The 15,884-nt window shown below is 50.2% G+C and overlaps 1 protein-coding gene across 2 annotated transcripts in view; it reads right to left on the reverse strand.

Moving 5' to 3' along the window:
- Positions 1-2,504: 2,504 nt before the first annotated feature.
- Positions 2,505-15,884, reverse strand: part of CTBP2 (C-terminal binding protein 2) — a 148,068-nt gene continuing 134,688 nt past the window's right edge. For both annotated transcript variants that reach the window (XM_009907115.2, XM_054174725.1), the window contains 8 exons: positions 15,522-15,676; positions 13,726-13,870; positions 9,921-10,127; positions 7,996-8,210; positions 6,918-7,048; positions 6,055-6,182; positions 5,082-5,199; positions 2,505-3,211 (listed from right to left, as the gene is read on the reverse strand). In XM_009907115.2, coding sequence (XP_009905417.1) covers positions 3,031-3,211; positions 5,082-5,199; positions 6,055-6,182; positions 6,918-7,048; positions 7,996-8,210; positions 9,921-10,127; positions 13,726-13,870; positions 15,522-15,676 — 1,280 coding nt within the window. In that variant the 3' untranslated portion in view covers positions 2,505-3,030. The remainder of the gene's footprint in view (positions 3,212-5,081; positions 5,200-6,054; positions 6,183-6,917; positions 7,049-7,995; positions 8,211-9,920; positions 10,128-13,725; positions 13,871-15,521; positions 15,677-15,884) is intronic.

A 15,884-nucleotide genomic window follows, 5' to 3' on the forward strand; every position in this document is an offset into this window, starting at 1 on the left:
TTAAAGGCCTCTTCCAACCAGAGTGATTCTGTGATTGCAGCACTTCTGTAGAAGCCATCTGCCTACACTTGCATCCATCCTTGGGTTTGGCTGAGAGAGAGGTTGGGTGTTGGATGAAAACTACACAATTTACTGTCCCTGGTATGAGCTCAGCCTTCTGCTACCCTGACACAGAGTCCACCACTGGCAGCGGATGACCGAGGAACCAGCACAGAGATCATACCACACAAAATCACTTGCACCTACCTGTGATGTGCCTGCTTATTTAAAACCAGCTCAGAGTACAAGAGCAAGTTTATTTTTAAAACAACTCTAACCCTTCCCACCATTTAAGTGTTTTCATTTTTACCATCATTTTGCTGGTTCCCAAACACCTCTGTAATTAGCCTGGTTTATCCTCCTGCTTTTGTGCGGCGTTGAGGGATAATCACTGATGTGCTGTGTGGATCACTGACAGAGCGGTCGCTCCTCTGACAGGTGTCCCCCTTCTTAACCTGTGTGAAGCTGGCCACTAGTTTTCAGTTTAATTTAAAGCAAACAAAATACAGAGTTTTGTAACCTAGACATCTCTTGGGTTCAGTTTGTTTTTTCAGTCCCTTTCAAGACCAAACTCTTTGCCCTATCTAAGGCCATGTGTTCTGGCAATGTGACTGGAGAAAAAATGGGGTGGAAACCATAGACCAGGCCTCTTGCTTGGTGAGGCTGGAAGCTGCACCTGGAAGCAGCATCTCTTGGGCATGTTTTCAGTCTTTTTCCATGGCCATTTGTTACTGCTGCATTTCTTGAGTAGGTACCAAAAAAACCCACGTTTGAGGTTTAGCTGCCTTTGTAGCTTAATGGAAAGCACAGTGATTGATTTATCCCCCTGCCCCCTGCTGAGACTGCTGCTACTGCCTCAGTTGATTTTAAATAGTCACAAATTATAAGTTCACAGCTTGAGTAGGACACTGAATTCAGCATGAGTTTCCCCAGCAGTGCAATCCTGAAGCTGACCTGCATGCAGAAACTGAGTTTCTACAGCATTTCTTGAAGTCTACTGGAGGAAGCCAAGGACAGAGCCTTGGCTGATGCCAGCCATGGCTCTCTGCTACTCTTCTGCTGACTGGCAGGAGCAGGTCCCAGCTCTTCTCGAGGACAACTTAGATATTAGACTGGATATTAGAAAAATTCTTCACAGTGAGGTTGGTGAGGCACTGGGACAGGATGCTCAGGCAGGTTGTGGATGCCTCCTCCCTGGAGGTGTCAAGGCCAGGTTGGATGAGGCCCTGAGCAATCTGACCTAGTGGGAGGTGTCCCTGCCCATGGCAAAGGGGTCGGAACGCGATGATGTTTAAGGCCCCTTCTAACCCAAACCACTCTCTGTACTTACCTGCTCTCCTGTTTGGTTTTGGAGGCGGTCAGAACGTTTCTGTACTTGACTGTGCCTTCTCAGTGTCCTCGAGCTGAGGTGCTGGACTGCAGGGAAAGCTCTGACCTTCCAGAAATTATAGAAATTTTGTCACTTTTTTTATTGAAAACTGCACTGACCGCTAAATGTCCACCTTTACAAGGAACAAATACAGGAACGGTAACACTCTAAAAACAAAACATACTTCTGATAGCCATGGGGGGGGGGGGGGGGGGGGGGGGGCAGGGGGGGGGGGTTGGTTGGTTTTTGTTTGGTTGATTTTTTTTTAAAGTTTGGGACAGTTTTAAGATTTGTTTTCTCGTCGTCGTTCGCCACAGAAACAGGAAGGTATCCGTACAAAGGCTCTGTGCCGGCCGCCCTCCGCCAAACAGAAAGGCCGTGAGGACGCACGAAAGACTACAACAACGTGGAGCTACTGGGTACAAAGCTAACGGGACCTGTTAAAATCAGTCACGCCTAACCGCACGTCTCGAAGTGTTCTTGTATAAAATAGCACGTGAGGAAAAAGAAGCCTTTCATCAATGTCTAAAAAAGTGGGGGGGGGTTTGTTCATAGACAGTCTGACAAGTTACCATAAAAAGTGTTTTCCTGAGACATAAGGAAATGCAACATTATTCTTGAACCCTTTCCAGCTCAAGACTTTTTTTTTTTTCTTTCTTATTTTTTTTTTTCCACTTGATAAAATAGCTGCAGATTTTAAAACTGAGAAAATATATTTGAGTACAAATAGTGTGTGAAACTTAATACTTTCTTCTATTTTTTTTTTCTTTCCTTTTTTTTTTTTTCTTTTTTTCCTCCTTTTTTTTTGTCTTGTCTTTCTCTTGCGTCGTTGCAGGGCGCAGGTGAACGCACAGCTACTTTACTCGGGGTGTTGGGCAGAGAAGCGCCTGGCAGGTTGGGGTTGGGGTTGGGGTTTTTTTTTCCTTCAGCGCCACAGGAGCTCTGTCTGCCCTCCCCATCCCATGGATCCAGGCCGGAATGGTAAGAACTTAAACCTGGCAGGAGGACAACTTCTGTCACACGTCACTGGCCCTGGGAGACTGCAAAAAAAGGATTATTATTGGGGGGGGGTTTAGGGTTGGTGTGGTTGGGGTTGTTTTTTTTTTCATCTTCCACTTCTAAGCCAGTCCTGATGCCTCCTGTTAGAAGAGGTAACCAGACACAAGCGTGAGGAAAGGACTGAAGCCGCATCATGGTTTGCTCTTAGCATTTCTGGGCTGGCTCTGTGAGGATGGCTGAATGCAGTGGTTTGAAGACAGGTGCAGGAGCCCTGTCCTCCCCGAGCAACTGAGGGGGGGAAGAAAATTCCTATTTTTTATTCATGTGATTGATGCACAGATGAAGGAAACTTAACACACAAGAACAGAAGTTGACCATTAACGTATCACATCCTAGTTTTCAGCGCTTCAGTACGCAGGTGACTGCTTCAGGGCTTCTCCCCCGTCTTGACTGCTCTATCCCGCGGTGGGTAACACTGGATCACCACTGATGCCTCTGTCCGAAATCAGCGTTACAAATTGTGTATCAAATGCCTTTTTTCTTTCCTTTTTTTCCCCAGTTCAGGTATAACTTCTCCAATGTCTCTTGGTCCTAAGTTTATTGAAGGATTTTTAAATTATCTGCTATTGCTCGTTGGGATGTTCCCTGTTGTCCCCGTGTTTTGTGGGCTGGTTGGGAGATGGAGCTTGGGAAGGGTGTGCCACTGTGGGGAGGTTGTGGGTAACGGGGATGCCTCCAGGGATGATGCCCTCCATAGCTGCCGGTATTCCTCCCGGTGTGACACTGACCATCCCAGGTGGATACCTGGGAGAGGGGACAGAGAGAGGGCAGGTTTGTCACATCAGACAAGCACCAATCACTCCACCACCACTGTGGAAAAAATGAGGAGCAAAGAGATTCCACTTCTCCACTGGAGCTGAGTTCAGGTTCTCTTTGAATTACAAGGGATGTCCTGATGTAACACCAGCGCTGCTGTGACTTGGGTACATGTCCTCTGCTATGATACTGGGAACTGCATCTTGCTCTGTACCTTCTAAGAGGCTGTTGACCCACAAAGCAGCCTTTCTCCAAAAACTGGGTAAGGAATCAGCTGGAATGCTCTGTGAAACACCAGATACTGGTACGCTGCCTTCATCATCCCTGTGTGTGAAGCTCTGAACACCTACTCCTGGTTTGTAAGCTTTGTCTCTCTAGAAGGTGAGCTTCATCTTCCTCATGTAACCAGAGAGCACAGCTGAACCTTAGCGCTGGCCCTAGCCACTGTCCTTCCTAAAAGCAGAGCGAGTTGTACTCTGCAGAGTGAGCTCAAGAAATGACACCCAGTTTGAGACAGGAGAACTGAGAATTTCTTGAGCTGTCCACAGGAAAGATGTCATGTGGGGGCAGTAAGGCCAAAACCCTCAGGGGGTCGGTGGGACATGAAGGCCTTTAAGAGCCCCAACCACAAGCACCTGTCACTGCCATCACCTTAGGGAGAGGCAGAGAGGGAAGTCAGGAAGGTTCTACCTGCCCATGAAGGTGCTGAGCTGATCCCAGCTTACAGGGGCAGCAGAGCGGTGGCTCCTGAGGAGCTTAGCAAGGTTGAAGCACCCCACAGAGACTAAGCTGTAGAGGCTTGTCCTCAGAGCAATGACATTGTCCACATCAGAGCAGAGAGGAGCAGGACCAAGTGGCTGTTTCAGTCTCAAAGTGGGCAGTTGGTGCCTGTGACCTGTCTGCAGGGCCATGGCACAAGCACTGCTCGGGGCTGTGCCTTCCCAAGGGCTCTGCTGCTGGGTGTCCTCTTGCCTGCTGCTGCCCTCTAATGTGACCTGATGTGCCCCACAGGGCTCTTTGTATCTCGAAGTATTTCTGGCAATGGTGACATGCGGAAGGCTGCCTGTGCTCCAGCCGAGTCCTTCATTCCTGATGTCTCCTGTCAGCATGCTTTGAGCTGGCCAAAGTGGAGCAATATATACCCCTAATCTCAGGGATTTAGGTGGAAATGAGACCACCTAGCTGTGGCTCTGTATCTGGAGTTTTTACCTTGGCTCATTAACCCACAAGCTAGGCCATGCAGGGTCACAGTAGCCAGGGCATGGCAATCACTGCAGTTTAGATGTCATGTCTTATTTGCTGTGGGTTTGGGGAGTCTGGCCACTTGTGGAGATGCTGCACAAGTGACTGCTGGTCCACCAGGATTGGTGCTTTATAACTGGGAGGCCTTATAACTGTGTCCTGTGATAGGATAAGGAGCAATGGGTACAAACCAGAGCACAGGAACTTCCACCTCAACATGAGGGAAAAACTTCTTTACTGTGAGGGTGACAGAGCAGTGGACCAGGCTGCCCAGAGAGGTTGTGAAGTCTTCTCTGTGGACTTTTGAGACCTGGATGCATTCCTGTGTGACCTGCCCTAGGTGATCCTGCTCTAGCAAGGGGGGTGGACTCAATTTCTGGAGGTCCCTTCCAACCCCTACCACTCTATGATTCAATAAGCCTATGTTTAAATCAGGGAGCATCAGTAATCCCAGGGAAGTGACCACTGCCCCCCAGGGAGGGGGATTTTGCCTGCTGAGCCAATCTAGCAATTAGTTGTTGCTGGGGCTTTCAGCCTGGCTTTTTGTAGGTGGAAACCCGAACTGCAGGGGAACCGGCAGCGTGGCAGGCCGTGGTGGTCCTGTTCTCCAGCTTACCTGTACGTGGCACCATTGAGCTCTGGATGGATCGCTTGCTGATCTATTACTGACCACGGAGCTGTTGTGACAAAGAATTCCTTATTCACACAGTTCCGTAGGCTTTCTGGGATGCGCCCTGGAGTTGGTGAAAAAGGTAAGGGTGTGTCAGGCAGCTCCTACCTCATTTTCTCAGCTTCTAATAACCTACAGTTTCCTTATTTCACTGCATTGGTCAGTGTACAGGATGGGGAGAACATCCCCTATCCCTTGTTTCAGGTGGCTGGTTTGGCTGTCCCAGGGTGCAGGGTTGAAGGCCAGTCTCCTCCCCTCTGTTCCAACTCTGTTTTAAGAAAAGCTGCTCCCTTAGGCCCAGGGCTAGCCAGATGTGAAGCTGTGCCTGCCACAGCAGCAAGGATTTCTCCACGCATTTGCTGGAGTAGCAAGACCACCACCTTGGAGCAAGCTCAGTTACAGCAAGAGTTGGACACAGGTGCCTTCACTGCTTTGGGACTTGGTAGGCAATTGGCCATGGTCTGCACTGTCTTTTGGGGTAGCACCATTAAAAGGGGCATCAATTACTGCTTCACTGCCCTTTTCAACCAGAGAGGTTGTGGAATCTCCTTCTCTAGAGACTTTCAAAACCTGCCTGGCCATGTTTCTGTGCAACCTGCTCTAGGTGATCCTGCTTTGGCAGGGGACTAGATGATCTCCAGAGGTCCCTTCCACCCCCTACCATTCTGTGGTTCTTCCCAGTCACAGACACCAGTCTGCCATGCTCAGAAGAGTGCCCCACCGCTTAAAAGAAAATGCACAAGCAACACCCTCACCCAACCACAGGCATGCCCAAATGACAAAGAAGTCAAGCCTAGTTTCTCAGGTATTTCTCTGGGATCCTCTTCCCAGTCTCCTGCTCAGACAGGCAGGGTGAAGCCCTCTCTGTGTCCTTCCCGGCTCCCACTCCAGGCACACCCAGGAGCTGTGGGGCTGGTACCTGTGATGGCACGCCGTATTTCAGTAGCAGCAGCTTCTCTCATCTCTAGTGATGCCTGCTCGCTGTACCAAGCGGTGTGGGGGGTACAGATTAAGTTAGGAGCATCTTTCAATGGGCCTTGAGCAAAACTGGGAGCAGTGGGGAAAAAAAGAAAGAAGATGGATTAGTGTTTAAAGAGAGGATAAAAGATGTGACAAATTACAAGAGGCTTGTGGCTTGCCCTCTATGTATGCAAGTCTAGAGCCCCAGCACCTCTCCTGCAACACCTGAGCTAGAAGGAATATCCTGCCAGCCAGAAGCTCCTGTGCAGGACTAAAAATGCACCAAACCTCCCATCCCTCAGGGCTGAAAAAAACAACCTACTGCGTGGCTGTTCTTAATGCTCCCACAGGAATAAATGCTTGGGGATGTCTCTGCAGCAGTGTGGAGGTGCAGGGACAGGCTGAGGGTCACCTGGAACAGGGTGGGAGGGAGTAAACATGGCAGCTGCCCCTTTGTAAGAGCACACAAGCTAGCTACTTGTCCTACCCCACGTGCATTTTGCAGTGAGAGGAGCTGCACTCACTCACAACCATTCCCATTCCCAGGCAGCAGCAGCCCGTGGGCAAAACTGCCCAGTGCTCCCACAGTGACTCTGCTCTCATGCACTAGTGAAAGCTTTGTCTTATTGCAGAACCCAGGCTAATGGCTTGCTCTAACCTCCCAGTGTCCCTTCCAGCACCTGCAGCCTGCTGTGAGGTGCCACAGCCTCTTCTCAAATCATCAGGACCATCCCCCGGCACCGTGTGACAAGGCACATGGTGTTGTGCACCCCGTGGACAGGCCACTACAGACAGCAGCCCAGGAGAAAGGCAGAGCTTTACCTGAAGGGTTCTGACTCGTGCACGTCGAGCGCAGCCCCTCGTATCCGACCCTCCTTCAGGGCTTGAGTTAAGGCCTTTTCATCCACCAGCCCCCCACGGGCCGTGTTCACCAGGAATGCTCCCTGCCTCATCTGGTGGTGGTCAAGAAGAGAGAGATGACTGTGAGCTCAGTGAAGTGACCCAGGCCTCCCCTCCTGTGCCTCACTTTTTGTACTGAGTGGCTCCTACTCCATAGAAATTCCCATCCTGGTGCCTGTGGGCTTTCTATGGAAAGTCTAGGAGCAAACAAAACTCGGCTTGCTGAAGAGAGGTTGTCCTCCCCCTCTGCCCTAGTGAGGCCCTATCTGGAGTACTGTGTCCTGTTCTGGGCTCCCCAAGTCAAGATAGGCAGGGAACTACTGGCAGGAGTCCAGCAGAGGCTACAAAAATGCTGAGGGGACTGGAGCACCTCTGGGAGGAGGAAAGGCTGAGAGACCTGGGGCTGTTCAGGCTGGAGAAGAGCAGCCTGAGAGGGGCTCTGATCAATGCTCAGCAATTTCTAAAGGCTGGGAGGCTCTGGGATGGGGCCAGACTCTTTTCAGTGGTACCCAGTGACAGGACAAGGGGCATCAGGCACAAATTGGAACCTGGGAGGTTCCATCTGAAGATGAGAAGAACTTTCTTGTGAAAAGTGCTGGAGCCCTGTATGAGGCTGCCCAGAGAGATTGTGGAGTCTCCTTTGGAGAGATTCTAAACCCACCTGGACGTGATCCTGGGCAACCTACTCTAGGAGAACCTACGTCAGCAGGGAGTTTTGGACTAGATGAGCTCCAGAGGTCCTTTCCAACCCCCACCATTCTCTGATTCTGAGTGAAAAATGCTCTCTTGCTGTCTCCTCCACGCCATGGGCTCTCTTATCTGGTAAACACCGTGGGGAGGGTGACAGGGTCTTGGTTGCCACTAGCTGTTTTGGAGGTGACCTGTAGGCACTCAGGTAGTGGCGTGCTGTGGCGGTGACCACAGGGGAACCCAGGGTCAGCACAGACGCTGTACTGGAGAGCAGAGCACTCTCCACAGCCATGTGGGCAAGGTGCATTACCTGCTTAATTGTGAAGTCATTGATGAGGTGGTGGTTGTGTTCGTTAAGGTTACAGTGCAAGGAGACACAGTCGCTCTGATAGAGCAGGTCCTGCAGCGTGTAGACCCGCTGGACTCCCAAGGACCTCTCTATCCCATCCTGCAGGTATGGGTCATAAAAGATGACGTTGAAGCCGAATGCCTTGGCTCGGACCGCGACCGCCTGTGCAGTGCGACCTGTGTGAGAAGGGCAGAGAGGAGGTGAATCAACTGAGTCCCACCTCCTGGGCTCCATGTGGCTGAACATCATTTGTCATATGAGGAAAGGCTGAGGGAGGTGGGACTGTTCAGGCTGGAATAGAGGAGGCTGAAGGGGAAACTTCTTAGTACTGACAAATATCTAAGGGGTGGGTGTCAGGAAGATGGGGCCAGACTCTTCTCAGTGGTCCCCAGTGACAGGGAAGAGGTAATGGGCATGAACTTGAACACAGGAAGTTCCATCTAAACAGGAGAAGGAACTTCTTTATTTTAAAGGTGGTAGAGCACTGGAATATATGATAGAGTCCTAGTCCCTGGAGAATTTCAAGGCCTGCCTGGGGGTGTTCCTGTGTGAACTGCTTTAGGTGATCCTGCTCTGGCAGGGGGCTGGACTCAATGACCTTCAGAGGACCCTTCCAACCCCTGTGACTCTGTGAACTGCCATGCAGCCTGGCTTGAGGACTTCTGTGCAGGTCTCCTGGGCTTCCAGGACAGCCCACAAAGGGATGCTGCCTGGAGAGCAAACCTGGGCCACCTTGCACAGGAAGGGCTGTGCTTGGCTCTTGCAAACATGAAGGGCTTGTGTCATAATTGTTAAAAAATGAACAGAATTACAAGGGAGGTCATTAGACCCCTGCCAGCTCGTGGCCATTCGAACACCTGAAGAAGAGAAAGAAAAAAACCTGCTGCTTTTCTTAGGCAACTTGTTTGTGATGGGTTTTCAGCCTCTCACTGCATGGCTGGGCATCTGGGCATGAAGAAGGCAACTGTCATGGCTTGGGAGCAGAGGGCTCCCAGTGCTGGAGGAGGAGGCCTGTGGTGTTGGTGGAGACCTCCCCAGTCTGTCTCCATCATGAGGGCTGCACAGGCTCCATTTTACCCATTCTTTTTTCCAGCTAGCAGTGGTAGAGAAGCCAGCCCAGACCTCCTGCTCTAACCTCACTCACTCACCTCACCTCTTGCACTAATTAGCTGAGGGCTTTGCAGCAGAGCAGCATCAAACAAGTGGGGAAAATGGCTGCTGCAGCCCTTGTGGTCTGGCTCCTAGCTGGGGTTGTCTCAGTGACAGCTGTCCCCAGTTGCTGAGGGGTATGGAACCAGTAATGAAGCCAGAAATGCTCTCCTAATCTCCTCTGCTCAAGGTTCTATCACTTTGTGTGTGTCTGGCCACCAAGCGCTGCTTGAACACGCCTCCTGAACCATCTCTGATGGCTGGGCTTTGCTTCCAAGAGGGATGTCCATGAGGGCCATCAGGAGAGGTGCTGAAGCTACCTCTGATGATGAAGCTCTCAGTAGCTATGGGTGAACTGAAGATAAACTGTTTTACACAATCCTGCCACCATGCAGGGCGGGATGGCTCAGGAAGAGCTGGCCTGGTGCAGCTGTGGCTCAGGAGGGGGTTCTTCAGGAGAGGATGGCAGCACTGCCCAGTGTGGTCCCCCTGGAGGCACAGTGCTCCTCCAAGAACCCAGTCAAGGCTCATGGAACAGAGCTCCTTCCCCAGACAATCAGAGTACTTTGACCCATCCACGGTGGTGGGTCTGCTTTTGAAAATGCTCATTTCAGGTCCTCCCCAGGGCAGCGAAGCGGTGCTGAGCCTCCCTCAGAGGCTGCCCCTGGGCCTGCTGCCCCTGGGCCTGCTGCCCCTGGGCCTGCTGCCCCTGGGCCTGCTGCCCCCTGCCAACATACCAAAGCCGATGAGGCCGAGCGTCTCCCCTCGGATGCGGGCGGCACCGGAGGCCACCTCCCGGATCTGCTCCACGCTCTGCACGCGCGTGCCCTCGCGCAGCGCCTGGTAGAGCCACGTGTTGCGCCGGTACAGGTTGAGGACGTGGCAGACGGTGGAATCGGCTGTCTCCTCCACGGCGGCCGAGGGGATGTTGCAAACAGCAATCCCTGCGGAAGTGACACAACGAAGCTTAGGGTGGGACAGACCCTGCTGCCCACCCCATGACAAAGCAGAGGGGCTCGTGGCCCTCCACCATCACATCTGTATTCCTGTGCGACCTGTGCTAGATTCTACGGTCTTGCTCTGGCAGGAGGGCTGGACTCAATGGTCCTCGGATGTTCCTTCCAACCCCTTACATCCTCTCATCCTGTGATCTCCCAACCAGCTCATCACCTTTTTAAGCATCTGCAGTAATAAGGAGAACCTTCCTTGCTTGGAGGGTGCTGGAGCAGGCTGCCCAGAGGTGGTGGAGTCTCCTTCTCTGGAGAGGTTCCAAACCCACCCAGACACTGTAATACTGGGCAACCTGCTGTGCGTCATTCTGCTTCAGCAGGGGGGTTGGACTAGATGATATCCAGTGGTCCCTTCCAGCCCCTACCACTCTGCCATGTTTTCCAAGGATGTGCATGATTTAGGTACAGCAGCCTCAAACCCCTGCAAAAACAACCGTGACCAAAAATGATGAGGGGTCCCCTAAACACTGACATCTCTCTGGAGTAAGGGCAAGTGCAGATTCCAAGTGCAATATGTACGTAGGAGGAACTCCAGCAGCAAATGTTTGTTTTGCAATGGGAAATCTTATTCTTGTTTCGTTTAATCTACCTTCTAAGTGACATAGATTGCACTGGCAGAAGTTATTCCTCTTCCACAGTAAGACTCTCCAAATACTAAGTTATGCAGGGACCAGTGATTTGGTGCAGTTTCCCAACCTCCTGTCAATGTCCTTGCTCCCAGGAACTGCTTTTCTCATTTTAAAACTGGTTTCCACCATGTGGCTGTTCAAAAACCCTACAGGAAGTGGGAGAAAAATGCACTGACCCTACAGAGGTGGTAGATGCCCCATCCCTAGAAACATCCCAGGTCAGGTTTTTTGGGGCTCTGAGCAACTTGTTGCAGTTGAAGAGGCCCCTGCTGACTGCAGAGGGGTTGGACTAGATGACCTTTAAATATTCCTTCCAACACAAAGCATTCTAGGATTCTGTGATCTAGGGTCAAAAAATCCCACCACCATCCAACTCCTGAAAACACTACCTACATCCTTTCAGGTGATGAGGACATGATGTTGGAGCAGGTCCAGAGAAAGGCCATGAAGATGATCAGAGGGCCGGAGTACCTCCCCTGTGGGGACAGGCTGTGAGAGCTGGGGCTGTTCCAAGGGGAGAAAAGGAGGCTCTGGATAGATCTTATAGCAGCCTTCAGTACCTGAAAGGGGCCCTACAAGAAAGCTGGGGAGGGACTTTTTCAAGGGCTAATAGTGATAGAATGACAGGGAATAGATTGAAGCTTGAGGAGGGGAGTTTTAGACTGGATATTATGAAGTGAGTGAGGGTGGTGAGACCCTGGAACAGGTTGTTCAACATTAGGCTGGATGAAGCCTTGAGCAACCTGGTCTAGTGGAAGGTGTCCCTGCCCATGGTGGGGGGGGTGAAACTAGGTCCCTTCCAACTCAAACCATTCTACAATTCTATAAATCCAAGAGAAGTGGTCTCACCAGCCCAGTAAGGTGCTGGCAGCCACCAGTGAGCAGCCAGGCACCGTGTTCAAACGCTGGCCATTTACTGACTGCACAGTTTAAAAACTACCTTATGGAGAGCAATACCAATTAAACTTTACGCTACATTTGTGGGTAGTCATTACATTTGCTACTCCAAACTGTATCATTTGGCCACCCAGTTTGCCAAGCATAAAGGGAGGGATTGTTCTGCAGTATCCCATTACTTTCTGTGTTATATTTTTCCTTTCTTGATGTGCAGAGCCTCAGAACATTGTTATAATGGATTATAACAATAAGAGTTAAAAACATGAGGAAACCATTACATTGAGAAGACACTGTTTTCCTCTTGAAAAGAAAATAATAATACTTCACTACATTGAGAATTGCTTTTTAGGAATGGCTGTTTGAAACTCTCATATCGCAATTATCTCTGCAGAATGGCTCACGTGAGCCAGCTGATGTTCCTCTAGTCCCCTGAGATAACCTCTAACACAAGACAACCTAAACAATACTGTAGGACTTCTTGATAGACTGACTCTTGGGATCAGAGGATCAAAACCAGTTGTACCTCGGCTGCTAAAATCATGGATACAGTCAAGCGCTGGCAGCTTCTCAGCCTCTGTGGCTATCCAAAGCAGGATGGCAACTGAGTGGCCCCAGCACTGCCTGACAGCCATGAAATGCAGCCTGCATGCATCCTCCTAATCCAGGCATGCAGAAAAATCCCACAGCTGGACATAGGGGCTCCTTTCCTTTGACACTCTGTGAAGCTGCAACTTGTAAAGGCACATGGGAGCTCTGGTTGATAGTTGACTAAATATGAGCCAGCAGTGTGCCCAGACAGCCTAGAAGACCAGTGGCATCCTATCTCGTATTAGAAACACTGTGGCCAGCAGAAATAGAGCCATGACTCTGTAACTCAGCACTGGTGAGGCCACACCTTGAATATTGTGTTCAGTGCTGGGCCTCTCACTCTAGGAAGGTCATTGAGGTGCTGGAACATGTCTAGAGAAGGGCAGTGAAGCTGGTGAAGGGCCTGGAGTGCATGGCCTATGAGGAAAGTCTGAGGGACTTGGGCTGCCCAGGCTGGAGAAGAGGAGGCTGAGGGGAGACCTCATCACTCTCTACAACTACCTGAAAGGAGGTTGGAGTGAGGAGGGGCCAGCTTCTTCTCCCTGGTGACAAGTGACAGAACTAGAGGAAATGGATGCAAGTGTACCAGGGGAGGTTTAGGCTGGATATTAGGAAATATTTCTTCACTGAAAGTGTACTCAAACATTGGAATGGTCTGGCCAGGGCAGTGGTGGAGTCACTATCCCTGGGGGTGTTTAAATGGCACGTGGACCTGGCGCTTAGGAACATTGTTTAGTGGTGACTTTGCAGTGCTGGGTTGAAGGTTAGACTAGATGATATTGAAAGTCCCTTCCAACCAAAGCTATTCTGTGATTTTGGCGTCCCATGTAGCATGTCCCCACAGCATATGTCGTTATCAAGTTCCTGAGGGACCTTTGATGGGATGGCAAAGGAGGAAGCAAAAAGTCAACACAAAATTCCTGGCTACCACACGATACATTGACTTTCTAGCAGTGTGAGCATGGCTCTGAGAGACAGATGAGATAAGACACTAATCTTGCCTCATAAAATAGAATCAAACACCTTTCCTCTGTTTTTCCCAAAACCAGATCAACTCTCCTGTGCTACAAATAGACCAGACACACAAATATTCGTTAGGACAAAGAGGCACCTGGAACTAGGGACAGCACAGGAATGAGAAACTTCTACAGGGCAATTTTAACATTGCATGAGCCTAAAAGCTGCCTTCTAAAACTGCATCATTTTGTTGACTTCATGGTCAAGTTTTCTTCTCACAATACCATCTACATGCAAAGAATGTAAACTGGACCCGTAATTTCAGGGGCTGAATCAGCCCCCTTTGGGAAGTCCTGTCTGCAGCTCCTCTTTTCCAGCATGCTCCCATGGGAAGCAGCTTATTGTGCTGATTTTAAAGACTCAGAAGGACATGAGAAGGAATCAAGGTGAAAGAGACCTACCAAGCTCCCCTGCGGCTTTGATGTCGATGTTGTCATAGCCGCTGCCTATTCGAACAATGACCCTCAAGGCCTTGAACTTCTCTAGGTCTTCTCGAGTCAGCGTGATGGTGTGGTACATCATTGCCCCAACAGCTTCATTTAATACCTACAACAGAACAGAGATGTCAGGAGCCACCAGGATCACAGTGCAAGGACACCTACTATTCCTGAATCAGGAAGAGCAGACAGCAAATTGGACATTTTTACTGCTGACCTGCTGCCTGACCCAGGCACAGTGCAAGCTGACACCTCCAGGTGTCTCCAGAACCATCAGGGGTGTGACCCACTGATACTGAGGCCATTCCCTTTGGGAACACACCAGATGGGTATCTGAGAATTATGATATTACATCTGGGAAGACAAGGCAGAGGAAAACTAGGCTCACCTGGACCCTTTTCCAGGGGGTTATCTGCTAATCCTGCTTCCAACAGCAGTGATTCTGCTGTTATGAAGGAATTGAGTGTTATGGCAGTATCTATGGGTTCTGAACACAGCTTTGTGTCACTCTTAACTCCTCAACCTTCTTTTGTATGTTGGAAGTACGAATGTCTGTCAGACTGTTCTCATGCCTTCAAGATGTACCTAAAAAGATTTGTCTGAGGCTCTACAGTTACATAAGGCTGTACTCCATGCTCTTCAGTGGAAATTCAAACCTTCATCAGAACCCACCACAAGGTAACTCAGTACTTTGGAAACCTGAAACTGATCCAAATTCTTCAAGATTGGCTAAATCTATCAGGGCCTCATAAAAAGTCTCTGTCCTCCTTGCTGTTCAGCCCAGAGAAGAGAAGGCTCCAGACCTTATTACAGCCTTTCAGGAGGAAAGATGGGGAGGGACTCTTTACCAGGGAGTGTAGTGATAGGACAAGGAGCAATGGTTTTAAATTGAAAGAGGGGAGATTTAGATTAGGTATTTGGAAGAAATTCTTCATTGTGATGGTGGTGAGGAACTGAAATAGGTTGCCCAGAGAAGCTATGGATGGTCCCTCCCTAGAAGTGTCCAAGGCCAGATTGGAAGGAGCTTTGGGCAACCTGATCTAGTGGAAGGTGTCCCTCCCCATGGCAGGGGGGAAGTCGATGATCTTTAAGGTTCCCTCCAATCCAAACCATTCTATTCTACGATTGTGATTTCCCCTACATTTAATATTCAAAGTGCTGCAAAGATCAACACTGAAAGGATTTGTAAGTTGCCTTTCTCAGATCCTAGAAGTGATTTCTGACCACTTCAAACTTCATTTGATTTATCTAAATGTGCACAAAGAATAATTTTAGAAGAAGTATTTACAAGAAGCTGAGCTTCCAAGCAGAAACGCCCATGCACACTGTATGGATCTGTTGCACACTGCCCAGACCTCACCCACTCACTGCTGGGGGAGGAATGAGCTACTGAGGTGCAGCCAGCACCCGAGGAGACCCATCAGCTGCAGTGTGGGATGGTGTTAGCAAAGCACCCGGGGGAGGTGCAGGGTGGATGCTACTGCTGCAACCAAGCAAGCAGCCTTCAAACCCCATGAGGAACGTTAATAATGTTGATGTAAGAAGCCTGATGTGAACAGATGATGTGACTTTTTTTCCCAAAACAACATCTGGCGTCTAAAACGGCCTCGATGAATTTTAATCTGCAGCGACTTCTGATGCGTTGTCTGCGGATGGGCTCAAAGCACAACTTCCTACTCTTTTTGCCCAAGAAGAATCATAGAAGGACAGCCAGAGCACACTGTCCCCCCGCCCACCCCTGCTCTCACAGCTCCCATTACCTTCTCATGAATCTCCTGAGTTGATTGTGCGTCACAGAATGCCACCGTCGCCAGGTCCTTCAGTATGGGCATCTCCACTGTGCAGTCCCTGCCGTCCAGCAGTGCCACCAGGGGCCGGGGGTGCATGGGGCCGTTCATGATTTGAGGACGAATACCTGCAAGCAGAAGGAACGTGGCTTTTACACTGTGGGCAGCAGAATGTCCCCCCAGCAGTGGTAGCACCTGTGTGTGGCTCCTGTGTTGGATGAGGGGCAGTGGCACATGGCTTCAGCTCATACAGCAAACTTTGGGGGTGATGGCAACTTCCAGTTTCTATCTGGGAGTATAGCTGTGGTTCTGCCCCGGGTGGAGGGGAAACACAGC

The sequence above is a fragment of the Dryobates pubescens genome, chromosome 30 (assembly GCF_014839835.1).
Source record: "Dryobates pubescens isolate bDryPub1 chromosome 30, bDryPub1.pri, whole genome shotgun sequence".
NCBI classification, from domain to species: domain Eukaryota; kingdom Metazoa; phylum Chordata; class Aves; order Piciformes; family Picidae; genus Dryobates; species Dryobates pubescens.